Raw genomic sequence first — 27669 nt, 5'->3', positions numbered from 1 at the left:
TGACCCCAACGACTCCGCATTAGCGATGTCGCAGCGTGTAAAGCCCCCTTAAGTCCACCCTAACACCATAATTCATTCCTCACTTAAATTTAAACAAAAAATTGTGCCTATGAATAGCATTCTAATATTTAGCCTTAGTTGTGTTATCACTTAGTGGCCTAACACTATAGCACTCCATGATTTACCATTGTCGTGAAGTATGTCAGGGACTTTGGAGTGGGCTCAGAAAGCTGAGCCTGCTCCTCACAGAGCAGATGATGGTTATATTATATAGCTGTCATCTGCCTCTGACAGCAGCAATTAGCACGCTTGACATTAACCTCTTAAATATAGCTGTAATTAACAGACAGTGGCAATTAGGTGCTGCAATCTGCCCAGAAGTTAGATTGGGCATGCATTATCTTCCCTACGATGTGATTGCAGGTAGCCAACAGGTTGCTATGACAGTTGAAGGCTGACTGAATGCCTCCATGCCTGCTATGTGGTCTCTTCTGAGAAATTCAGCCTATGGTTAGGTGTCATAGGAAGCTGCCATTTTCACTATATATCGCAATATTGGGGTATTGTTGTATATAGTACAAGAGGTTAGACCATCCCAGGGAACCCTAAAGGGAATAACAAATGAAGTAAAAGAATAGAAAAATAAATGAAATTCGAATCACTACTCCTGACTCAGTTACTAATAAAGGAATATCAAGAACATTTTGTATATATAGTATATAAAAAAGTGAGTACATTCCTTACATTTTTGTAAATATTTTATTATATTTTTTCTTCGGACAGCACTGAAAATATGACACTTTGATACAATGTAAAGTAGTCAGTGTACAGATTCTATAACAGTGGAAACTTGGTGTGCCCCGTAAATAACTCACCATTAATGTCTAAACCACTGGCAAGTGAGTACACCCCTGGGTGAAAAAGGCCAAATTATGCCCAAAGCATCAATATTTTGTGTGATCACCACTATTTTCAAGCATTGCCTTAACTCTCTTGGGCATGAAGTTCAGTAGAGTTTCACAGGTGCCACTGGAATCCTCATCTATTCCTCCATGATATGATTTTTGTCCTGAAGGAGAATAATCTCTGAATTGCATGACTCCGGAATGTCTGACTGAAGGCCTTATCATTCACCCAACACCCCCTACCTACCAGAGTTCTTATCTAAAATAAACACAAAACACTGCGTGACATTGGATATAAAGGCCACAGCAGCCCCATTTATTAATAACAAAACATAAGCCATATAACAATACAAATCTTCATTGAAGAACACCCGAAAAAGGAGGGGGGGGGTAACTAAAGCTTGACCAAACTGTTCCTTGCAACATCAGCCCACCTCCTGACCCTTAGCCGCAACACACCGACTCGAGAGCCCTGGCCAGATGTTGCCCACACCATGTCCCGCTGAGACTCAACTCAGCAAGGACACATTTCACCAAACCATTGCAGCGCTAGAGGTAACCCGCTCCGGCACTGGATTACGTCCTCTCCTCTGTGCAAACCCCCACCTTCAGACACCCCCCTCCTTTCCGCCGCTGCGACAAATTACGATCTTCCTCCTCTTCGTCGTCGATGTTGAATCCACCATCAGGGCGGGCGGGCGGGAACGATTCCAGTCACCGTCCAGGTAGGAAAGCCCTCCCACCCTTTGACCTGACCTATATACGACCCCCAACAGCACCACCCCCTGACCAATCAAACTGACCCCTAGTCCTAACTGCCCCTTAGTTCCACCCCCAGATTCTCAAACTAACTTTCTACATTAGAAAAACAGAGACCAAGTAGAGCGGACCTCATATTTGTTGTAATATACATGGACCCCATAGAATACATACAAAAACTTGTGAACAAGAAGGGGTATTTATCATGTTTTTTTAAGTAAAGCTACTGTACCACAGTTGTGAAAAAGTATACAGTTTTTATTATTACAAAAAGTGCAAATATCAAAAATCACTTGTGATGACGATTAGTAGTTAGACATACATAGTTAAAATCCAATTAGATGAGACAGAGAGATAAAAAGGTCCCAGGGAGGGAGACAGACTACCCCTTAACTAAAACTGGTAAGAAAGTAGTATTACTATATCCCGGGGGGGCATATACGTAACCAAAAGATATCAATAGTAGACCCCCTGGGCTAGTGGAGTGATGGAATGTCCATACAATAAACAGTAACCAACAGGATAAGGTCCAAATCAGGGCCTGAGTACACCAGTATGTAACACCACCAGAATAATCTCAGAAAAAAAAAAGTCATATAGTGGTGGGTAAATTAGCACCTGAAGGACCTACCTGTGGTATGTATAGCACCCAGAAGGGGAGTCTGTCAGCCTCACATGTGGACCTGGTCCCGACACGTGTTTTGCATGTGCTTCAACGGGAGACCGTTTTTTCTGAGATTATTCTGGTGGTGTTACATACTGGTGTACTCAGGCCCTGATTTGGACCTTATCCTGTTGGTTACTGTTTAATGTATGGACATTCCATCACTCCACTAGACCAGGGGGTATACTATTGATATCTTTTGGTTACTTATATGCCCCCCCGGGATATAGTAACACTACTTTCTTACCAGTTTTAGTTAAGGGGTAGTCTGTCTCCCTCCCTGGGACCTTTTTCTCTCTCTGTCTCATCTAATTGGATTTTAACTATGTATGTCTAACTACTAATTGTCATCACATGTGATTTTTGATATTTACACTTTTTGTAATAATCAAAACTGTATACTTTTTCACAACTGTGGTACAGTAGCTTTACTTAAAAAAACATGATAAATACCCCTTCTTGGTCACAAGTTTTTGTAAATTTCTACATTAACCCCTTACTGACCCTATGGCCTGGCATCCCTCCTAGTCATGCTGCCCTCCCTTGAGCCCCTTTGGGGCAGCAGTCCGGGCTATTCCTTAACTCCGGAATGTCTGACTGAAGGCCTTATCATTCACCCAACACCCCCTACCCACCAGGGTTCTTATCTAAAATAAACACAAAACACTGCATGACATTGGATATAAAGGCCACAGCAGCCCCATTTATTAATAACAAAACATAAGCCATATAACAATACAAATCTTCATTGAAGAACACCCGAAAAAGGAGGGGGGGTAACTGAAGGTTGACCAAACTGTTCCTTGCAACATCGGCCCACCTCCTGACCCTCAGCCGCAACACACCGACTCGAGAGCCCTGGCCAGATGTTGCCCACACCATGTATTGCTGAGACTCAACCCAGCAAGGTCCCGTTTCACCAAACCATTGCACCACTAGAGGTAACCCGCTCCAGCACTGGGTTCCGTCCTCTCCTCTGTGCAAACCCCCACCTTCAGACACCCCCCTCCTTTCCGCCACCGCGAGTGCGCATGACCCCTTGTGCACGCGAGTCCTCCCACAACACCAAAGCCTTCTCGACCCCTTCCATTAGCCCTAAGGCCCAGATATCATTCCCCACTGAATTTAAATGGACCCTATCACGCCGCAACAATTCGGCGGACGCCGATTCCAACTCCGGGTGCCGCACTGAGACACCCCCAACCCGAGAAACAAAGCGCCCAATCTCACGATTCACTTTACTTCGCGCTCTGTTAACAGCCTCCACCGACCTGGCGCGCCGCCATGCCCGCCGCGCAACAATATCAGACCACACAATCACTAGACCCGGGTGGGCTGACAGAAGCCGCAGCCAGTCGCACTTTATGTCCTGGTTCAGGTCCCTGGACACCCGAATACTCAAGTCATTCCCACCCGCGTGTAGCACTACCACGTCCGGTGGTCTATCCAACTCGGCATGGCGGCGCCAGGTAGGCAAAACCTCACTCCACAGCATACTCCTGATGCCGATCCATCGCACTGTCGCCTTTTCCCTGGGGACCCCCAACTGACGGCCGTTCGGTCTTATTCCCGCATGAAAAGCACCCCAATACACATACGAGTGACCGAGCACCCACACCAACAATGGTAAACCTACGAGACAAAAAGGTGACAATGTGGAAAAAAGGGGGGGGGCAACAGGGGGGAAACATGGGATGAAAGGGTAATGAGGACCAAACAAATACCGCCCAAACCTGACCCCCCCCAACAGCTTACAACAACGTTGGCCGCACATACCTAGCCGATTCCCAGCGTCCAATCTTACAGAGAGCCTGCACGCCGAGGCCCCAACGAGCCGCCTGAGTCGCAGCCCCAATCCGAAAGGAATGCGACGCGAACTCAGCCTCGTTGAGACCGCAACACTGCAGGCACCTCCGAAAGATACAGACAAATTGGTAACTGGACAAGGCTGACCCGTCTTGGTGAGACAAAAGGGACCCTGGGTGGGTTCCCCTCACTTCTAAAAATGACGACAACCGTTTAACAGGGCACTCCGCTAGGCCAGGTACACCCCACAGTTCCACCACACGACCTCTACCCATCTGGTCCGTCTTTGACCGTCTCAAGCAACACCGCACCGCATCCACACCACATGCCACGTCCTCCAACAACAAACCTCCATGACTCCTCCGTGTTCCTGCTCACCAATTCACTGATTCTGAATGGCCCAAAGAAGGCCAAAACAAAAGCGGTCCCAAACAAACGGCATTCGTACTCCGAAAAACACACACGGGGCAAGACCGACAACAGCTTGCCCAGCAGTTCAAAAGACACTGGGTGCCTAAGGTCTCGGCACGCCCTCGCCCTACGGTAGCCCTTCAACGCCTGGCGCACCATGAAATCCTTAGTGACGTCCTTCCAGCCCAGTAACCTAAAAAAGAAAGCCATGCCGGCCAGCCTGCCAGCAACCGCTGACCATGACAGGCCTTCTTCCTTTGCCCTACCCATCATGAATAAAACTAAATAAACCCTGTCACCTTCAGGTACATCACCTCCAACCTCAGCCATCAACTCGAGCCAACGATCCCATGCCGCAGTATAGCTGCGCCACGTACTGGGTGCCACCAATTGTTTGATCAATTCCCAGGCCGGCTGCAAACCAGGTCCCACAACCAGACGGACCACACTGTCTCCTGCTGCTCCGCGTCCGGCGCCAGCATTCGAAAACGGTCCCACTGGAAGCGAGATAAAGCATCAGCCACGGAATTCAAAACCCCCGGCACATGCACAGCGCAAATCCACAAATTCAGCTCCAGACATTTCAACACCAAATGTCGCAAGATATCCACCACCAGAGGGGAATCTGCTGTCAGCTTGTTAACACACTGAACAACCCCCAGGTTGTCACACATAAAACGCACCTTTCTGTCTCTCAGATCCTGTCCCCAAACCTCTATGGCCACGACAATAGGAAAAAGTTCCAACAGGGCCAAATTCCTGGTCAAACCGGAAACCCGCCAAGATTCAGGCCACCTGCCGACACACCATCTCCCCCCAAAATATGCCCCAAAACCACTGGACCCCGCCGCGTCCGTATAAAGGACCAACTCATCATTGGACACCACCTCACGAAGCCACAATGACCGTCCATTATACAATTGTAAAAAACGGGACCACACTCTCAGGTCCGCCTTGTGCTCGACCTTCAAACGTACAAAATGCAAAGGATGCGACACACCGGTAGTGGCTTGAGCCAAGCGACGGGAAAAAACTCGTCCCATCGGCAAAATCCTACAAGCAAAATTCAACTTTCCCAACAGGGACTGCAAATCCCATAAACGAATCTTCTTGGCCTCCATGGCCCTTTGAACACAATGCCTCAAATTCCCCAGCTTGTCCTCCGGCAAGCGGCACTCCATGGCAACTGTATCTAACTCAATTCCCAGAAATTTCAAAACCGTAACCGGACCCTCCGTCTTTTCAGGCGCCAATGGAACGCCAAAGCGGCGAGCAACCTGCTTCACTGTCCGAAGCAAAAGGGAACACTGTGGGGATCTAGCAGGCCCCATACACAAAAAGTTATCCAAGTAGTGCAACACTGAATACAAGCCCGCCTCCTCCTTAATTACCCACTCCAAAAAACAACTAAACTTCTCAAAATAAGAACATGAAATTGAACAGCCCATAGGCAAAAAACAATCTACATAAAACTTGTCCTCCCACCAACACCCCAACAGGTGAAAACTGTCCGGGTGCACCGGTAACAGACGGAAGGCGGCTTCCACATCCGTTTTCGCTAAAAGCGAACCACGGCCCAACTTCCTTAGCCATTCCACTGCCCTATCAAAACGAACATACGATACTGAAACCAGCTCAGGATCAATACCGTCATTCACCGACCTGCCAGTAGGATAGGACAAATGGTGAATCAGCCGAAATTTGTTAGGTTCCTTTTTTGGGACCAACCCCAACGGGGACACCACCAAGTCAGGCAATGGAGGAGCATCAAAGGGGCCCGCCATCCATCCCAATTCCACCTCCTTCCGTAACTTATCTGCCACTATATCGCCATGTAAGCGAGTCGACTGTAAATTTTTCAAACGAATCTCGCCAGGCTTAACAACTGACGGTATCTTGAAACCAAAACTAAAACCTTCACTCAACAACTCCGCCGTCACCCGATCCAGGTATCTACTTAGAAACGGCGCCATCCGATCTACCCTCACTGGGGTCCTCCCTTTTTGACGAAGACTCTGCGGCCTTCCCTTTTCCCTTCCGGAAGCACTTGAGATAACTGTGGGCGCCGCCACAGCCCGAACATTCATGCTTATATCGTCAGGAGGACCCAAAGCGGCAGCCCTTTTCATTGAACTGCCAGCAAACACCCTTTTTGGGCCCCGGCGAGGTGCCAAAAGATCCCGCGCCGGAACCCCCTGGAAAGGACTGTGACGCTGACTTCGGCGCTGCCATCAGCCGCATCCAGAGACTGATTTCTTTGTGGTCCCACCGTAAACTGGGTCTGACCGCTTTTCTCTGGCGAAACTGCTCATCATATCTTAGCCAAGCAGTCCCCCCATAGGTCCTATACGCTTCACAGATAGAATCCAGATAACAAAAGAGTGCTGAACAGTTGTCCGGAGCCTTTTCCCCCACCACACTGGCCAGTATCACAAACACCTGCAGCCAATTCTGAAAAGTGCGAGGAATAAGGCGATAATGCCGCCGCTCTTCCTCATCCTTTTTGCTCTCATCCGGTTTAACCCGATTAAGGTTAAACTTCTCCAAAGGAAGTAACGAGAATATTTCCACATATTCGTCCTTCCATATCCTTTCCCTAACCTCCTGCTTCAAATGTGCCCCCAATGGCCCATCAAAGCAGACATACACCTCCCCTCTCGCCTTGTCATCTAAACAAACTACATCTACCCGCAGCAGCAGCTGGGGCAGCGGGAGCCGCCACCACCGGCTCACTAACAACATTTCCACTGGCCGCCGCATCGGCTGCGGTGGCCACACCATCCTGAACCGTCGCGCCCGCCGCTCCCTGCCACACCATGCTAGGGACCCCCGCGGGGGCAAATAGACCCCTAACTAAACGCAGCAACTCAGATGCCACGCTGACATCACCCGGCACCACATTCGCACCCGGCCCCCCAACTCGGGCCACCAGGCACACTGCCCATACCACCAGAAACCACATTCAAACCCCGCACGCCACTCATACCACCAGGCTCACCACCAACCGCCAAACCAGACATGCTAGAGATAGGGAAAACCGTGGTCTTACCAGGCTGACTCCGAGAGGTCCCCGAAACAGCCGTCACATGTACTCCGCGACGCGCTCCAGCCGGTTCGTCGTCGCCAGTGCTGTCATCCTCTGCGACGTCGTCCACAATGTCGTCCTCCTCACTGGACCCTGGACCAGGGAGCCCGCCGTCCGGCAGGCTTGACCTGTAGCCCGATCCGCCCAGAAAAACGCCTGCATGTGCTGTGGTGCACTCCGACAGCCGATCCTCATCCGGTATTGTTGCTGGAGGCCTGCCGAACGGCAGCCCAACGCGGTGTGGCTGATCGCGACGCCTCCCCGATGTCATCCGTACCAACTCTGCGCCGTCCGGACCCCGATCCGTGCCGCTGCCTTGGGCCCCTTGCAGTCACTGGAGCCCTATGCTCCTGAATAGGCTCCGCCCCCAGCTGTGGTGGAGGGTCCCGTCCCTCTCTCCTGGCTCCTCTGCTCGCTGCAATTCTTCCAGCTGGTGGGTCGCGGTCATGTGACAGGGCCGCCGGCCCCCGTGACCACAGCGCTGCCCCACGTGACTGCGGCGCCGCCCCACATGACCGTGATGCCGCCCCACGTGACCGCGCCGGGTCAGTGGAACAGGACGGGCCAGGGGAGCAGGGCGGGTCCACGGGGAGTGCCGGATCCGATGAGCGCACCGCGTGACGTGGGCACGCCGGGCCACGCGCCCGCGCCGGGCCTGGTGACCCCGCCGGATCAGGTGACCGCGCCGGGTCAGGTGACCGCGCCGAGTCACGCGGCCACGACGCGTGCGTCACCATTGCGCTCCGAGATCCAGAGGAAGGAGGGGGGCCAGCCACGCCACTCACCGCCCCGCTGCCTTGCTGCCTGCGGCCCGACTTCCGGCCCAGGCCCCGCGATGTCCCATCCGCTTGATCCACCGCTGCCACCATGGTCAGTCCGCTGGGGCTCCTCCTCCGCCGTCGGCTCCCTGATGACATCTCCGGACTCAGACGCTCTGGAGGCCGCGATCTTTGCTGCCGCTTCGGAGGCAGGGGGCACCATCTTCAGCGTCGCCGACTTCTCCAGACCAGCGCTACAGCTGCTCCTCCATCCACTGCTGGCCATGCTGCTCGACCATCCTCTTCATCTGTGCCACAAGACCGTCCATCTTCAGGATCCAGGCGCTGCACCAAACGATTCCAGTCACCGTCCAGGTAGGAATGCCCTCCCACCCTTTGACCTGACCTATATACGACCCCCAACAGCACCACCCCCTGACCAATCAAACTGACCCCTAGTCCTAACTGCCCCTTAGTTCCACCCTCAGATTTCCCGCTCAAACTGACTTTCTACATTAACCCCTTACTGACCCTATGGCCTGGCATCCCTCCTAGTCATGCTGCCCTTCCTTGAGCCCCTTTGGGGCAGCAGTCCGGGCTATTCCTTTGACAAAGAAAGATCATGAGCATCTATCATTCCTGAGTGTTCAAGATCTCTTCTACGGCAGCGCGGCCTTTATCCCCTTCATCCACTCACATTGACTCCTCCATAATGACATCATGGAGCTGGTGGATATTACAGACCATGCATTACTCCACCTTCTCTATGTGGAGGCCCCACAGATGCTTAATAGAGTTTATGTCTGGAGACATGCTTGGCCAGCCCAGCACCTTTAATCTTTATTTATTTAGCAAGGCAGTGATCATCTTGGAGGTGTTTAGGGCCGTTATCATGTTGAAATACTCCTCAGCAACCAGTTTCCGAAAGGAGGAGTTCATGTTTTCCTTCACTATAATCAGTAGATTAAAAAGCCACTCAGATGCATGAATTATGAAATGTATTTAAACAAATGCAGCAGTATATCTGTACTGTTAAAGAGCCCAATGTTTCAGTACACAGACTTTGTTCATGGCCTAGAATATATACAACTAGAAGGTGGCGCGATTCTACGCATCGGGTATTCTAGAATTTACGTATTGTGTAGTTAATGTATGATTTTTGTTTTATATATATATATATATATATATATATATATATATATATATATAGATGTTGTTGTGTGTAGTTACCAAGTGTTTGTGTAGGGCGCTGTACATGTTCTGGGTGTTGTCTGGGTGTGACGGGGGGTGAGAGCGGTGTTGTATGTGTGTTGCGTGTGTTGCGTGTTTGTGGAGCGTTGTGTGTGTGTTGCGCGGTTTGTGTGGGTGTGGTGTGTTTTGGGGGGAGGTATGTTTTGTGCAATGTGTGTGTTGTGCGGTATGTGCGTATATTTATGTATGCCGCGGTGTTCGTGTGTTGGGTGTTGTGTGTGTGTAGCGTTGTCTGTGTGTGTGGGTGTCTGTGTATGGCGGTGTTTGTGGTTCCCAGTGTGTGTGGTGTGTTGTGTGTGTGTGTGTGTTGGGGGGAGGTGTGCACCTCCCATCGTGCTCCATCCCCCATGCTGCGCACCCCCCATCATGCCCCATCCCCCATGCTGCGCACCCCCCATTGTGCCCCATCCCCCATGCTGCGCACTCCCCATCGTGCTACATCCCCCATGCTGCGCACTCCCCATCGTGCTACATCCCCCATGCTGCGCACCCCCCATCGTGCTACATCCCCCATGCTGCGCACCCCCCATCGTGCTACATCCCCCATCGTGCTACATCCCCCCATCGTGCTACATCCCCCCATCGTGCTACATCCCCCATGCTGCGCACTCCCCATCGTGCTCCATCCGCCATGCTGCGCACCCGCCATTGTGCTCCATCCGCCATGCTGCGCACTCCACATCGTGCTACATCCCCCATGCTGCGCACTCCCCATCGTGCTACATCCCCCATGCTGCGCACTCCCCATTGTGCTACATCCCCCATGCTGCGCACCCCCATCGTGCTCCATCCGCCATGCTGCGCACTCCCCATCGTGCTACATCCCCCATGCTGCGCACTCTCCATCGTGCTTCATCCCTCATGCTGCGCACTCCCCATCGTTCTACATCCCCCATGCTGCGCACTCCCCATCGTGCTACATCCCCCATGCTGCGCACTCCCCATCGTGCTACATCCCCCATGCTGCGCACCCCCCATCATGCTACATCTCCCATGCTATAATAGTTCTCCTATTATACTCAGAGAGGAGTATAATAGGAGGACTGTAATAGGAGGAGTAGTCCTGGGGGGAGAGGAGTATAATGCCGGCTCCCTGCACATGTGTACCGGGAGCCGGTGTACGCTGGTAACTATGATACACATCGGGTAACTAAGGGACCTTAGTTACTCGATGTGTATAATGTTACCAGCGTTCACCGGCTCCGTCACGATCCCAGCATCGCAAGTTTATGTCTGGCGAGGCGTGCGGAGGGCCGAGGCGAGCAGCCAATCCATGCGGAGGGCGGGGCCAGGCCGAGGTGAGCGACCAATCCGCGGGGGGGCGGAGCCGAGGTGAGGCGAGCAGCCAATCCGTGCGGAGGGGCGGGGCCATGGCGAGCCCAGCGGCCAATCAGCTTTGTGTCACCGTAAGGACACAATTTTGGAGCAAGACAGACAGACAGACTCCTTCGTCCCAGCCTCCCCCAGCATCAGCCTCCTCCTCCCAGCCTCCCCCAGCATCAGCCTCTCTCCTCCCAGCATCAGCCTCTCTCATCCCAGCATCAGCCTCTCTCCTCCCAGCATCAGCCTCTCCTCTCTGTCCCCAACATCAGCCTGTCTCCTCCCAGCCTTCCCCAGCATCAGCCTCTCTCCTCCCAGCCTATCTCCTCCCAGCCTCCCCCAGCATCAGCCTCCCCCAGCATCAGCCTCTCTCCTTCCAGCCTCCCCCATCATCAGCCTCTCTCCTTCCAGCCTCCCTCAGCATCAGCCTCCCTCTCCCAGCCTTCCCCAGGATCAGCCTCTCTCCTCCCAGCCTCCATCCTCCCAGCCTTCCCCAGCATCAGCATTCCCCTCCCAGCCTCCCTCAGCATCAGCCTTCCCCAGCATCAGCCTCTCTCCTCCCAGCCTCAGCCTCTCTCCTTCCAGCCTCCCCCAGCATCAGCCTCTCTCCTTCCAGCCTCCCTCAGCATCAGCCTCCCCTTCCCAGCCTTCCCGAGGATCAGCCTCTCTCTTCTCCCAGCCTCCTTCCTCCCAGCCTCCCCCTCCCAGCCTCCCTCAGCATCAGCCTTCCCCTCCCAGTCTCCCCCAGCATCAGCCTCCCCAAGCATCAGCCTCCACCAGCATCAGCCTCTCTCCTTCCAGCCTCCCCCAGCATCAGCCTCCCCCAGCATCAGCCTCTCTCTTCCTAACCTCCCTCGTCCCAGCCTCCCCCAGCATCAGCCTCCCCCTCCCAGCCTCCCTCAGCATCAGCCTCTCTCCTCCCAGCATCAGCCTCTCTCCTCCCAGCATCAGCCTCTCCTCTCTGTCCCCAGCATCAGCCTCTCTCCTCCCAGCCTTCCACAGCATCAGCCTCTCTCCTCCCAGCCTCTCATCCCAGCCTCCCGCAGCATCAGCCTCCCCCAGCATCAGCCTCTCTCCTTCCAGCCTCCCCCAGCATCAGCCTCTCTCCTTCCAGCTTCCCTCAGCATCAACCTCCCTCTCCCAGCCTTCCCCAGGATCAGCCTCTCTCCTTCCAGCTTCCCTCAGCATCAACCTCCCTCTCCCAGCCTTCCCCAGCATCAGCCTTCCCCTCCCAGCCTCCCTCAGCATCAGCCTTCCCCAGCATCAGCCTCTCTCCTCCCAGCCTCAGCCTCTCTCCTTCCAGCCTCCCCCAGCATCAGCCTCTCTCCTTCCAGCCTCCCTCAGCATCAGCCTCCCCTTCCCAGCCTTCCCCAGGATCAGCCTCTCTCCTCCCAGGCTCCTTCCTCCCAGCCTCCCTCTCTCAGCCTCCCTCAGCATCAGCCTTCCCCTCCCAGTCTCCCCCAGCATCAGCGTCCCCCTCCCAGCCTTCCCCAAAATCAGCCTCTCTGCTCCGTGCCTCCTCCAGCACGCCGTGCTCCTCTGCCGACACTCACACACCCGATCCCGACACTCACACACACCCGACCGATCGCATACACTCACACACACCCGACCGATCGCATACACTCACACACACCCGACCGATCGCATACACTCACACACACCCGATCGCATACACTCACACACACAGACACTGACGATATCGCACATACGCGCTCACAGTCACAACATCCGGAGATACCACATGCTTCTGGCCATGTGATCCTCCGTCAGGTCCTGGAAGGTCACAACAGCACAGTATCGAGGCCGAGAAGCAAGCGATATCGCCGGATGCTGTGAGTGTGTGGATGCGATGTGTGTGTGAGGTGTGTGTGAGGTGTGTGTGAGGTGTGTGTGAGAGTGAGTGTGATCTGATGTGTGTGTATGTGTGTGTGTGTGTGTGCTGTTATGTGTGTGCGTGTGGATCTTCCGCCGCTGCAGGACCTTGATGCGCTTGTAACCATGCTAGCATGCTAGCATGGTTACCAACGTATCCCGTCCCCCGCTCGCACGGGAGCCCACACCACTCCCGAGCGAGCGGGGGACGGGGGACGGGGGACGGGGGACGGGGGGGGGGGGGTACAGTACTCACCTCCGTGACAGCCGTGTCAGTTCGGGGAATGCGCAGGGGGTGGGGCGGGGCCAGAGCTAGCGTGCATTGTGTGAGGGGGGCGGGGCGTGGCGTGGCCGAATTGCCAATGCCTGCAGGGTGCCGGGGCGAGAGGCCAATCTGTGGGGGGGGCGGAGCCTGGGCGAGCGGCTGGCCAATCCGTGTGGGGGCGCAGCCTGGGCGAGCGGCCAATCCGTGTGGGCGGGGCCATGGCGAGCCCAGCGGCCAATCAGCTTTGTGTCACTGTAAGGACACAATGTCACCGGAAGGACACAATTTTGAAGCATGACAGACAGACAGACAGACAGACAGACAGAATAAGGCAATTATATATAGATAATTGGAATGAGTAAGTAACAAAAATGTGTAATAAAAAAATCTAATAAAAAAATTACAGATATAATAGCATGATTGAAATAAAGACAAATTTAGCAATAAAGAAAAAAACATGATTCATATTGTCATCATGTAACTAATTATATATGCACACACTATTTGTCTACAATTCATCAAAGTAGATGCTTCAGTATGTCACCGTATATATTGACATTTATGATTCCCTCAATGAATTGTAGCTCCCCACAGCTGACAGCACTCATGCATCCCCAAACCATGGCACTCCCACCACCATGTTTGACTGTAGGCAAGACATACTTGTCTTTGTACTTCTCACCTTGTTGCCACCACACAAATTTGAAACCATTTGAACCAAATATGTTTATCTTGGTATCATGAGACCAGAGGACATGGTTCCAATAATCCATGTCCTTAGTCTGCTGGTATTCAGCAAACTGACGGTTTTCTTCTGCATCATCTTTAGAACAGGCTTCCTTCTGGGCAACAGCCTTTTAGAAGAATTTGGTTACATAACACCAGATATATATACCCACAATAATTTTTAGTGGTAACAAAACTCACACAAAAATCATCCCACCAAGAAAAACAAGAGTATATTGTTCCAAAAAGACACTTTTATTGAATAAAAATGATTAAAATTACATTTCAATACATTATATTAAAGATAAAAAATAAATACTAGGTGACAAAAAAATCAAACAGGGGAAACACACCATATATTGAAATCGCATGTATTATACAACATATATCATTTACGGACACCAGCCCTTTATGAAAAAAAGTGCAAATAATGCTCATGGAAGTCCAATATGCCAACAGTCACCAAAGGGTTAAGAATGATGTTGTTAATAATTATTAGTATCAATACTTGGGCAAAAACCTCTCTATTCACTACCACAGCAAAAATGGCATTAAATTACACTGATGGCATATAGACTCCTGCATTTACAGCACTTACATTTGTATCTGTAGTGGTGGTTCTCCCTTCATCAGGAGACGTGTGTACCGCTTTTTACCTGATGCATGCGCCGCTCAGGTTCATATTGAATAGCTCACTTCCATCACGTGTTTTTACACACCCCCATAAGGGAGTGTGCTGATTGGTCAACGTTAGGTTTATATGCTTGCCCACCGCTTTTCATCACATGCCTCTTGATGAAGAAATCTGTTTGAAATGTTGGTCACGCTACAGATACAACAGTAAGTGCTATATATGCAAGAGTCTATATGCCATCAGTGTAATTTAATTATGCCTTTTTTGCTGTGGTAGTGAATAGAAAGGTTTTTGCCCAAGTATTGATACTGATAATCAACAACAGCATTCTTAACCCTTCGGTAACTGTTGGTATATTAGACTTTCATGAGCATTATTTGCACTTTTTTTCTTAAAGGGCTGGTGTCCCTAAATGATATATTTTGTATAACACATGCTATTTCAATATATGGTGCGTTTCCCCTGTTTGATTTTTTGTCAGCTAGTATTTATTTTTTAATTTTAATATAATGTATTGAAATGTAATTTTAATAATTTTGATTCAATAAAAGTGTCTACGGGGTATAAAATACTCTTGTTTTTCTTGGTAGTATAACAGAACAATTTGATGCAGTATGCGGCATGTGGTCTGAGCACTGACAGGCTGATCTCCCAGACTTTTAACCTCTGCAGCAATGTATTGATACATCTATTTTGAAAAAGCAGCCTTTGGATATGATGCTGAGCACGTGCACTCAACCTCTTTGGTCGACTATGGTGATGCTTGTTTTGAGTGGAACGTGTCTTGTTAAATCACTGTATGGTCTTGGCCACTGTGCTGCAGCTCAGATTCAGGGTACTGGCAATCTTCTTCTTATAGCCACCTTTATGTTAAGCAACAATTCTTTTTTTACAGATCCTAAGAGAATTTTTTGCCATGAGGAGCCATGTCAAACTTCCACTGACCAGTATGAGATTGTGTGTGAGCAATAACACCAAGGTTAACACACCTGCTCCCCACCTGAGACCTAGTAACACTAATGAGTCACATGACACCGGGGAGGTAAAATGTCTAATTTGGTACCATTTGGTTATTTTCACTTAGGAGTGTACTCACTTTTGTTGCAAGTTATTTGACGCTAATGTCTGTGTTGAGTTATTTAGAGAGCACACCAAATGTACACTGTTATACAAACATACTGACTACTTTACATCATATCACAGTGTCATATGTTCAGTGTTGTCACATGAAAAGATATAAAATAGTTACAAAAAAATGTGAGGGGTGTACTCACTTTTGAAGGGATAACTTGAGGGATTGTAACCTTAGACCCCAACTTTAGTTACAGGTCTGGCTGAGGTAGAACTAGTACATGTCCCTGTTCATCATAAATCCCAATTTTACCCCACAAACCACAAAGGTAGCGACCTCGAGACGTTTCAACATCTAGTATTGAATGGGTTGAGAGAATTTTCACAGTCCTTCAAAAAAGATAATCTTACGTCCGAGGAGAAATCTGCTAGTAAGCCGTTAAGAAACAATTCAACATCATTTTGAGCAGTTCTGATAAAGGTGGAGGAGTGGTGATTATGGATAAAGAGTGGTATAACCAGGAGGGATTAGGATTTTGAGTGACACCAATTATTATTGCCGCCTAAAGGAAGATCCCTCCTTACAATATTTTCTTGCATATAAACAATTGGTTAGAACTGTTATAGATAATCATCTTCTCAACAAAAAAGAAAAGAATTTTCTAGATATTAAGAGATTTTCCACACCTTATTTTTTGCCCAAGGTCCATAAGAGTATTACACAGCCTCCTGGACGCCCCATCACTTCTGGTGTAAAATCCATTACATCCAATTAATCGCACTATTTGGATTTATTTTTGCAGAAATATGTTTTTAATTTGGATTCCCATTTAAGGGACTCCTCCCATCTGATAGATGTTTTGCAGAGGGCTCCCTTGGATGGTGATTACATTTTATTTACTCTTGACTTCAATTCCCTTTATTCAAACATATCTCATCATTTAGGACTTAAAGCAGTAGATTACTATCTTTCCACTGACACCAGTTTTGCAGAAACTCAAAGGTTATTAATTTTGGATAGTATTTCTTTTATTTTAAATCACCATTATTTTATGTTTCAGGGTGTGCCATATCGACAGTTGAGGGGCTGTGCGATGGGAACGCGATTCGCACCCAGTTATGCCAATCTTTTTATAACGCATTTGGAATCCGTCTTCATCACCCAGTCCCCGCTGTCGATGGGGCGCATTTTATTTTACCAGAGATTCATTGATGATTTATTTTTTTGTTTGGCATGGTACACTAAATAGAATTAATGAATTTGTAAATGAGCTCAACCATAACTCCTGGGGATTCCAATTTACTTTGACCATTTAGGCTACCAGTATTCAATTTCTTGATCTCCTAATATCAAAGGATGGTAAGGGAGGAATTATCACCTCCACCTTCTTTAAGAAGGTGGACGTCAATAGTTACCTTGATTTTCAGAGCAGTCATCTTCCTGTTTGGATCCTTAACATACCCTATGGACCATATTGGAGGGTCTGCAAAAATTGTACGCAGAATTTAAGAATCTCAAATTTAAAAAAAATTCTTGAATAAAGGATATCCTAGCAAACTTCTGAAAGATGCTTTTATAAAAACCTAAATCTCTTAGCCAACAAGATTGTATAGAAAAATTTACTGCCAACCAATATACAAATTTTTTAAATAATTGTCGATTTAATTGCAGTCTAGTGACCACATTCAGTGATTCCTATCATAATGTTAAAAAACGTATTAATAAATATTGATTCTTGTTAAAAAATGATCCTGTTCTAGGTCCAAATTTGTCTAATACACCGCCAATTATTTTTCAAAAAAATCGCAATCTTAAAAGTTTGGTAACTCCCAGCTCCAAACAGACCCATCTTGGTCCCACTGGATCTAATGATTATCTCTCTATCCAAATTAAATCCCTGGGAAACTTTGGATGCGGTAACAGAAAGTGTTTGTGTTGTGGGCTAATTACACATGGTGTTAACACCTTCACCTCTAAAACCACAGGTGTTGTATTTAAAATCCATCAAACCTTATATTGTCTGTCATCCAACGTAATCTACCTACTGGAGTGCAAGTGTGGACTCCAGTAGGTAGGTCGCACAATACAACCAGTGCATTGTAGGATGAACAAGCATTGTCATAATATCCGCATTGAATAGTAACCCATAATTTGTCTAAGCATTTTCTTTTGGAACATCAAAGGAACCTAGAGAATTTAAAACTTACTATTATAGAACAAATTCCTGATCACCCCAATGATTGATATGGTAGACTTGTTAGGAGGTAATATTTTTGGATCTTCAAATTGGGAACTTTAATTCCTGAAGGTCTTAATGTGTGTGTCGAGAATATAAGTTAATAACTAGTTAATTCCATTCAGTTTATTTATTTTTTATTATTTATTATTAGGGATGATCGAATACCCTAATATTCGCTTTGCCGAATATCCGGCGAATACCTTGCCGCTGTTCGACTATTCGCGAATATTCGACCCCCAATGTAAGTCTATGGGAAACCAGAATAATTTTACGTTGGACCCAACGGTGACCTGTGGTGACTGAGAAAAAAGCTAAAATCGATGGGAAAAGGCTGAAACAGTATGGGCACAACCTGTAGAAGGTGCCTGACTGCATTTCTGGTGTCTTTGAATAACTTAGTTAGAGCAGCACGTGGTGTTTACGTAGTCGCCAGAACAGCTCTCAAACCAAAGTAAAAGAGGGGAAATTGCTAAGAAACAGTTTCTAGTTTCTATACAAACTGCATACTGACTATTTTACATCGTATCACAGTGTCATATCTTTAGTGTCACATGAAAAGATATAAAATACCGTATTTTTCGCTTTATAAGACGCACTTTTGTTGTCCCAAATTTTGGGGGAAAGTAGGGGGTGCGTCTTATAAACCGAATATACGGGGGGTGTACATATATATATATACTGCAGGGTCCGCTCTGGAGCAGTGCTGGGGGCAGGTGACAGCTGCGGGCGGCAGCATTAGATCTCCTGCTCCCGCTCATATAATATGCACAGCCGCTGTCCATCAGCAGCGTGGTGCTGAAATCGCATCACGCTGAGGGGCTGGGGCAGCGGGGCATAGTATATGTGCCTGTGCTCCCTTTGATCGCACATGATCCCCCCTGTGTTAGATATGGCCCCCGTGCTGCTGCCCATAGTAAAATAAAAAAAGCTTTACTTACCTCCAGGGCTGATCTCCCATCTCCTGCTGCTGCTGTCTGTGATAAGGCACGCAGAGATGATATCACTCTGCCGTGCCGATCACATGACCGGTAGCAAGAACCAGGAAGTAGAGGAAGCTGGAGCTCAACTGCGAGGTGGGAGACACGAGGAGGGACAGCGCTGAGAAGGTAAGGAAAGAGTGTTTTATTTTATTATGGGCAGCACACTTGGGGGGCATATCTAACACAGGGGAGATGTGGCATCTATAGTGGCCATGGGCAGCACACATGGGGGCCATATCTATCACAGGGGAGGTGTGCCATCTATAGGGGTCATGGGCAGCACACATGGGGGGCATATCTAACACAGGGGAGGTGTGCCATCTATAGGGGCCATGGGCAGCACACATGGGGGGCATATCTAACACAGGGGAGGCGTACCATCTATAGGGGCCATGGGCAGCACAGGGGGACGTGTCCCAGCACAAGGGGGCTATATTCAAAATAAGGGGGCCATATCCAGATTAAGGGGGGCTAATTTTAGGATGGGGGGCTATGAGGGACATCTACCCTATATGATTTGTTAGACGGACACTGGCATTATAAGATGGACCCCATTTAACATTAAAAAAAAAATTCTCTTTTCCTTCACCAAATTTGGAGGTGCGTCTTATAATCAAGTGCGTCTTATAAAGCGAAAAATACGGTAGTTAAAAAAAATATGAGGGGTGTACTCACTTTTGTGATATACTGTGTTTGTGTGTATATATATATATATGTATATATACATATGTATATACACATATATATATATATATATATATATATATATATATGCATATATCATATGTATATACACACACACACATATATATATATATATATATATATATATATATATATTTGTTCAGTGCAGTTCGGACAAGGCATATGGTCGTGGTTAACGCGTTTCTGGCTTAACGCCCTTAATCATAACAACCATTGTTATGATTAAGGGCGTTAAGCCAGAAACGCGCTAACCACGACCATATGCCTTGTCCGAACTGCACTGAATAAATCACCTGTTCACTCAGCTGGATCGCCTTCTTCATTTTTTTATATATATACATATATGTCAGTTGTTTAAGCATTTTTTCCATTGCATTAATGCTATAAGAAGTGATCAAGCCATAGTATGTACTCCAACGTTTTGTAAGGAAAAGCATCAGCGCTTTGCACAATAATAAGTTCCTATATATAAGTTCCTATATAGTTCCATTGATGTTACTACAAAAAAAAGTTATGGATCTTGAAAAATAAAGACACAAACAATTTTTCTATAATTTTTTTCCAACCAATAAAATATTAGTAAAATCTATACAAGATTGGTATGTCCATGATTGTACTGACTCTGAGAATCCGATTTCTAAGTCAATTTTATTGCACCACGAATGTCGTGAAAATAAAACTTAAAAAAATGTTGGCAATATTGGATTTTGCACGCTATTTCACTTGGAGTTGTTTTAGACAGCATGGTGGCTCAGTGGTTAACACTAATGTACCGCCCCATGCTCGGCTGCAGCCGAGCCACTCGGGTCCGGGCTCGCTGGTAGGTGGCTTGAGCGCCTCCAGACCCGGGGGCCCTGTGGTCACTTTGATCTGAAAGGGGGGCTGGCGGTTTAGGGGACGTAGGTGTATGGCCGGAGCCGCGATTAAGTTCGTGATGCCACCAACGGGATGTGGTGAAGGTGTAGACACCACCGCTGCAGTCACGGGGCACCCGGGGGAGATGTTTATGCAGCAAGATGTTAACCCCTCCGTGGGCAGGGATGGTGGCCCCGGGACCCATTGGCTGCTGTTGTGGTTGGGCGGTGCAGGGAGGTGCACAGCCAGAGGGCACTGTTGTACTCACGATTAGTAACACACACAAGTCTCTGGTAAAACAATTTGATGGTGGTCGGTGCCTGCAGCCGGCTGAGTCGGGTCCCCCACCCGGTTGGTGGTCTCTGCCTTTTTCCTGCACCGTGTTGTGTATCTGTGGACTGCCTGCGCTTCAGCCGCTCCCCGGCTTTGTGGATGTCGGGAGAGCCCTTTGCCCGCAGACGCTGGCCCGTGGGATCTCTCTGCCTGTGCGGTGGCTTTCTATCCCCCTCATTGGGCTGTTGTCTTCAGTCGGGACATTGGGTGGGAAAGGACCTATAGTCCAGACCGCAATCAGTTAATTAACTTGGTCCAGTGGCTTCTGGACCTCCTTTCAGGGTCTGAGTACCCCCTCTTGTGCTCCGGTTTCCAAGTCGGTTCCCTGGGTCGGTACCGGTGGGCCACTACCCTGTCCCGGTCCACCACGGTTCCACTGAGCCGTCTTCCCGACTCCTGCAGGCTGAGGCCATCGCTTGCATCCTAGCCAAAGGTGCCTGGGCTCCAACCCTGGCACCTGTCAGACTACTGCAGACCTGGGCACAGGCCTGCTTCCACTCTCCTTCACTCCTGTCAACTCATCTGCTAACAACTGACAACGCACTTGTGTTTTTCCTGCCTCAGGCCCTCTGAACTCCTCGGTGGGCGTGGCCAACCACCTGGCTCCGCCCCCTGGTGTGTCCATCAAGCACTGAGAGAGGTAACTAGGTTATAATGGTTGTCTGATGACACCTTTTTAGGGGACAGGTGTTGTGCGGGGTGCTATCTGTAACTACCTGGCTTGTCCAGGGCGTCACATTAATACTGTGCAGCACTTGGGTCCTGGGTTTAAATCCCATGAAGGACAACATTTACCAGTAGTTGTATGTTCTTCCCATGTTTGCGTGGGTTTACTCTTGGTTCTCAGGTTTCCTCCCACAATCTAAATATATAATGATAGGGAGTATAGAATGTGAGGCCAATGGAACAGGTTTGATGATGTCTATAAAATGCTGTGAAATTAAAGGTTCTGCATAACTGAGTTATATAATATAATACATCTTATCCCATAAAAACAATTCCTTATATGGAAAAGTAAAAAAAAGCTGTTTATTTAGAAAGGGAGAGGAAAAGAGAAAAAACAAAAAAATGAATAAAAAGGGAAACGTTTATTAAATGTTTCATTTAGGAGTGAAAATATGTTAAACTATATTTGGGATATCCGCAACTTCACTACAATATGACATGGTTTCAAATTACATCGAAAAAAGATTACTTGAAATATGTAGAGCAAAAATGACATATTTTGAAGTTTAACTAAACTACTTTCCTGTGTTTAAGTCTGACAACCATTTGTTATATTTTTATTAATTTCACACACAGATGCACTCTCTTCGTCTTCTGAGCCAGAACCAACCATCACATATCTTCCAAAGTATGAGTGACAACTTCCGTCCAGTGCAACCGCTTTTCCATCGAGGATTGAGAGGAAATCTTGATTTCAGTAAACCAGGACGAAAATGTAAAGGAGCAAACTATAAGCTTCATGGTATGGATAAATTCTATATACAAAAAAAACATTGAGGTTAGAAAATAGCCATAAAAAATAGCCATAGAAAATAGCCACCTTGTCGAACCTCTGACACTGCATAAGTAACATAATTAGTGCAGTCAATTGTTAATTTTAAACGTCACTCAGGCATGTGATCACTGAGGTCTGTTATTGGTTGGATTAAAATGATCATTGGAGATCATCAGAGAGGGGAAGTTGAAAAAGGAAGGAAGGGAGCAAAGGGAAGGGAAGGGAAGGGAAAATCATGTTCTAGAATGTTAATATGACAATTTTCAGTGAGCATGTAGGGAACTTCACCCACTTCCTTTTATGTAGGAAGATATTTGTATAGTGTATCTTCTACTGGCGATATCAGGAGTGCTGAGTTCAGAAAGGGCTTCTCACATTGCAGTGGATACAGTTTATCTGATCTAATACTGGAGATACCAGAGGTGCAGACATAATAAAGGTGGCTTTACACACTGCAACATCGCAAACGACATCGCTGTAACGTCACCGGTTTTGTGATGTAATAGCGACCTCCCCAGCGACATTGCAGTGTGTGAAACACATCAGCGACCCGGCCCCTGCTGTGAAGTTGCTGATCGCTACAAATCGTTCAGGACCATTCTTTGGTCCTTTGTTTCCCGCTGTGCAGCATGATCGCTAGAAAGTCTCAGTGTGTAAAAGGACTTTACAGCGACTTCGTTAGCGACTTCCCTTTCAAAAAGCTGCTTTACAACGTCCCCAATGACTAGCTAGGTCGTTCTGCAGGTCCGGATCGCTGTTGCGTCGTTGGCCAGGTGTGCCTGTTTGACACCTCACCAGAGACTTTGTAGCGATCCCGGCCAGGTTGGGATCGCTGGTGGGATCGCTAGAAAGTCTCAGTGTGTAAAGGGGCCTTAAGAATAGTCTGTTTACATTGCTGTCCACCTTAGCTTTCTGATCTAATACTAGAGATAGCAGGGGAGATAAGGTAAAAAGAGGCTGCTCACACTGCTGTCTATTCTGCAAATATGATCTAAAACTTGGGATACCAGGGTAGATGAGGCAAGAAGAGGCTGCTCACACTGCAGTAAACCCTGTTTTTCTGAAAGGTGAGTGGTTACTCTGACCCATAAATAGTTTGATAGAATGCTCACACCTATTACCATTCTACGAAAGGCTTCTGATTTGTATTCACATTAGCAATTTTATATTTATCTCACAAACTCTTTTTTCTCCCATTACAGTGAATTGGACTTCTTCCAAAAATTTAACAATTTATAACCCTTATATACAACCTGAAAAAAATCCACCTGAGACCTTGTAGCACTAATGAATCACATGACACTGGGGAGGGAAAATATCTTATTGGGCACAATTTGGTAATTTTCACTTAGGGATGTATTTCGTTTGTTGTAAGCGGTTTAGACGCTTATAACTGTATGTTGACTTATTTAGAGATACAAGGGGTGAATACATAAGATTAGGCTGTTTACATTGCTGTTCACCTTAGCATTATTATCTAATACTGGAGATACCAGGTGAGATGAGGTAAGAAGAGGCTGCTTACACTGCTGCCTATTCTAACTTTATAATCTAAACCTTGAGATACTAGGGGTGCTGTGGTGAGAAGAGGCTGCTCACACTGCAGTAAACCCTGTTTTTCTGAAAGCTGAGTGGTTACTCTGACCCAGTGATAGTTTGATAAAATGCTCATGCCTATTATCATTCTAGGAAATGCTTCTGATTTCTATTTATATTAGCAATTTTATATTTATATCACAAACTCTTTTTTTCTCCCATCACAGTGGACTGGCCTTCTTCTTCTAAAAATTGTATAAAACTGTGGACAAAAAGCGCAAATAGGGTATTACCCCAATAACATGGGGTGAGGGAAGGGGAGTCAATACTCACCAGATGGAGTTGTGCAAGTCACAACCCCTTTGACAGCATGTAAATCGTAAATCCAGGCAGCAGCCACCCGACGGCAGATAACAGAGAACAGTGGAGATAGGTGATAATGCCGCGCCACAGATCACTTCAGGAGAAATAAGATTAACGTATCTTTATTGGCATAGGTCTACGCGTTTCAGGAGCCACGCTCCCTTCCTCAGGACCGTGAAGAACCAAGAGACATCAAATCTAAAATGGTGTCCACTCACATACATTAAATAACTCCATTGACGTCACAGGGACCATCCCCCGTGAAAAAAACGAGCGGGAAGATCACGTTGCAATGAAGAACATGACATCATATACATATTTGCATATGCTAAACTAAACACATTGTGAGCAAAACACATTTAGAAAAAATTAATTAAAAACATGTAACATATCTACAAGTAAAACAATGTGAAGAAAAAGCAATAATCAAAGCTAAACCTTTGTCGGCCCAAAATATATGCAAAAACTGAGTAGAAAAAGGAAAAAACAAAAAACCAAATTTTCAATAAAAGAATGATGTGCAAATAAAATATGTGATAAAAAAGAGTGATAATTGTCTGTATCAATCATACAGCTAGGGATTAGAACTCCCACGAAATAAGCCAAAAAACCAGACATGAAGAAACCCTCACGATCCATTGTCGCTATCACGGCACAAGTGAATACATTACAACCCCTAAGGTGCTATCAACCAGTAAAGAATGTGAAATAAGGACTAACAACCATTTGACAGGTTGTGAACGTGTATACGTTCACAACCTGTCAAATGGTTGTTAGTCCTTATTTCACATTCTTTACTGGTTGATAGCACCTTAGGGGTTGTAATGTATTCACTTGTGCCGTGATAGCGACAATGGATCGTGAGGGTTTCTTCATGTCTGGTTTTTTGGCTTATTTCGTGGGAGTTCTAATCCCTAGCTGTATGATTGATACAGACAATTATCACTCTTTTTTATCACATATTTTATTTGCACATCATTCTTTTATTGAAAATTTGGTTTTTTGTTTTTTCCTTTTTCTACTCAGTTTTTGCATATATTTTGGGCCGACAAAGGTTTAGCTTTGATTATTGCTTTTTCTTCACATTGTTTTACTTGTAGATATGTTACATGTTTTTAATTAATTTTTTCTAAACGTGTTTTGCTCACAATGTGTTTAGTTTAGCATATGCAAATATGTATATGATGTCATGTTCTTCATTGCAACGTGATCTTCCCGCTCGTTTTTTTCACGGGGGATGGTCCCTGTGACGTCAATGGAGTTATTTAATGTATGTGAGTGGACACCATTTTAGATTTGATGTCTCTTGGTTCTTCACGGTCCTGAGGAAGGGAGCGTGGCTCCTGAAACGCGTAGACCTATGCCAATAAAGATACGTTAATCTTATTTCTCCTGAAGTGATCTGTGGCGCGGCATTATCACCTATCTCCACTGTTCTCTGTTATCTTCTAAAAATTGAGCAATTTATATCACTTCTATACAACCTGAAAAAAATCCACCTGAGACCTTGTAGTGCTAATAAGTTACATGACACTGGGGAGGGAAGATGTCTCATGGGGCACAATTGGTTAATTTTCACTTAAGGATGTACTCACGTTTATTGCAAGTGGTTTAGACGCTAATGACTGTGTGTTGACTTATTTAGAGATACCAGTGGTGCAGACATAAGAATAGGCTGTTTACATTGCTTTTCACTTAGTTTTCTGATCTAATACTGGAGATGCTAGGGGAGATGAAGTAGGAAAAGGCTGTTCACACTGCTGTCTATTCTATTTAATCTAAAACTGGAGATACTAGGGGTGCTGAGGTGAGAAGAGGCTGCTCACACTGCTGTCTATTCTGTCTATACAATCTAAAACTAGAGATACTAGGAGTGCTGCGGTGAAAAGAGGCTGCTCACACTGCAGTAAACCCTATTTTTCTGAAAAGCGGCTACTCTTTTCAGAGTGGCTACTCTGACTCAGAAATAATTTGATAGAATACTCACACCTATTACCATTCTAGGAAAGACTTCTGATTTCTTTTAACATTAGAAATTTTATATTTATCTCACTAACTTTTCTTTTTCTCCCATTACAGTGGACTGGCCTTCTTCTTCCAAAAATTGAGCAATTTATATCACTTCTATACAACTTACAAAAAAATCCCAAACTACATTTTTCACAAGGACACACGGAACACCGGGGAGAAATATGAACTGCTTGTGTTTTCAAAAGAAAATTTTTACAGCTTTTAAATAAAAAATATTGTAAAAAAAATACCAAAAGATAAATAGCTACTATATGTGTACTGTTAAGGGGGATGAACTATTTTCAAGGTACTAAAGCTGATTGCGAGCCTATAATCTCCATTCAACAGAGGACTGAATAAAGTTGAAAATATCCTGTCTATAAATTATTTTAAGAGGAAACAATGTAATTTCAACCACAAATCCTGATAAATTATTCAACATTTAGGAAATGCACTGAAATGAATGTTTCCTGAAAATGCTTGTGTGAAAGTACACACTGTGCAGAAATGTACTGTTTTGTGAAATGAACTTGCCTGCAATAATATCCAATATGTGATATAATTTAATGAAAAGCATGTAGGTGATCTGTTGGTGAGAGCAACTATGTGGCCAAACAATGAATTGACACTTTATAATCTGACTTTTTGTTGATAATAATAAATCAATTAACATTCCACATTTGACTTTTTTAATATTGTTTTCATTATATTAATGTATCAGAATTAAATTAACTAAAAATGCATAGCAGGAATGTTTTGGTAATGCTAAGTCATTAAAAGAAAGTATATATTTGTGGGGTTAGGAAACTAAATGACATGTCTAAATAAAACTTAGAAATATTTTGGTCTACAGCCAGCTTTCCTAACTACACAAACCTTGATTTACATATAGGATAGAACTTGCTGAAATTTTGCAATAAAATGCAGTTGGATACATGTAATTCATGTTTTGTAAACCTCATTCAAAAATAAAGTAAAACATCTGCAGAGGATTTTAGGAATGTTGTAGGTTATAACATTAATAGCTAGCCCAAGCTAACATGGAGTCTAAAAGCCCCGTTACCTGCTACAATTTATCTGACGATATGCCGTCGGGGTCACGGATTCCGTGACGCACATCCGGCATCGTTAGCAATGTCGTTGCGTGTGACACCTACCCTGAACGATCGCAAATAGGTTGAAAATCGTTGATCGTTTACACGTCGTTCAGTTTCAAAATATTGTTCATCGTTTGGAACGCAGCAGACATATTGTTACATTTGACACCCTGCAAACAACGAACAACATCCACACGACCGTCTAGGTCAAACAATATATCGTTGAATGATTTTGCTTCACTTGTGAGATCGTTACGTGTGACCGCTAATAAGCGAGCTATGCGCTATCTCGGCAAATCGTAACTATGATCTGGGCATGTCACATCGCTACTGAGATCGTCAGATAAATCGTAGCATGTAGCGGGCCTTAAAAGTGTATTTCCCGTAATACAATAGTTAAATCTAAGGGGAAATCTATTTCATAATTCATGACATAGACTACTTGCCAATTTAGTAGCCTATTAGAATGCCTATTATAACTAGGGATGAGTAGTGATGAGAAAACCTGTGGATATTCGG

At 46.4% G+C, this 27669-nt stretch overlaps 1 protein-coding gene across 1 annotated transcript in view; it reads left to right on the top strand.

Annotated features, from left to right (window-relative positions):
• LOC142257156 (carbonic anhydrase-related protein 10-like) overlaps positions 1 to 26730 on the top strand; it is a 1219065-nt gene extending 1192335 nt beyond the window's left edge. Inside the window, exons 8-9 of the mRNA XM_075329273.1 lie at positions 21946 to 22111; positions 26123 to 26730. Coding sequence (XP_075185388.1) covers positions 21946 to 22111; positions 26123 to 26151 — 195 coding nt within the window. The 3' untranslated portion in view covers positions 26152 to 26730. The remainder of the gene's footprint in view (positions 1 to 21945; positions 22112 to 26122) is intronic.
• Positions 26731 to 27669: the final 939 nt, after the last annotated feature.

This window comes from Anomaloglossus baeobatrachus, chromosome 11, assembly GCF_048569485.1.
Source record: "Anomaloglossus baeobatrachus isolate aAnoBae1 chromosome 11, aAnoBae1.hap1, whole genome shotgun sequence".
NCBI classification, from domain to species: domain Eukaryota; kingdom Metazoa; phylum Chordata; class Amphibia; order Anura; family Aromobatidae; genus Anomaloglossus; species Anomaloglossus baeobatrachus.
Note: the sequence above shows the minus strand (reverse complement) of the source record. Positions and strands in the feature narration are given on the sequence as shown.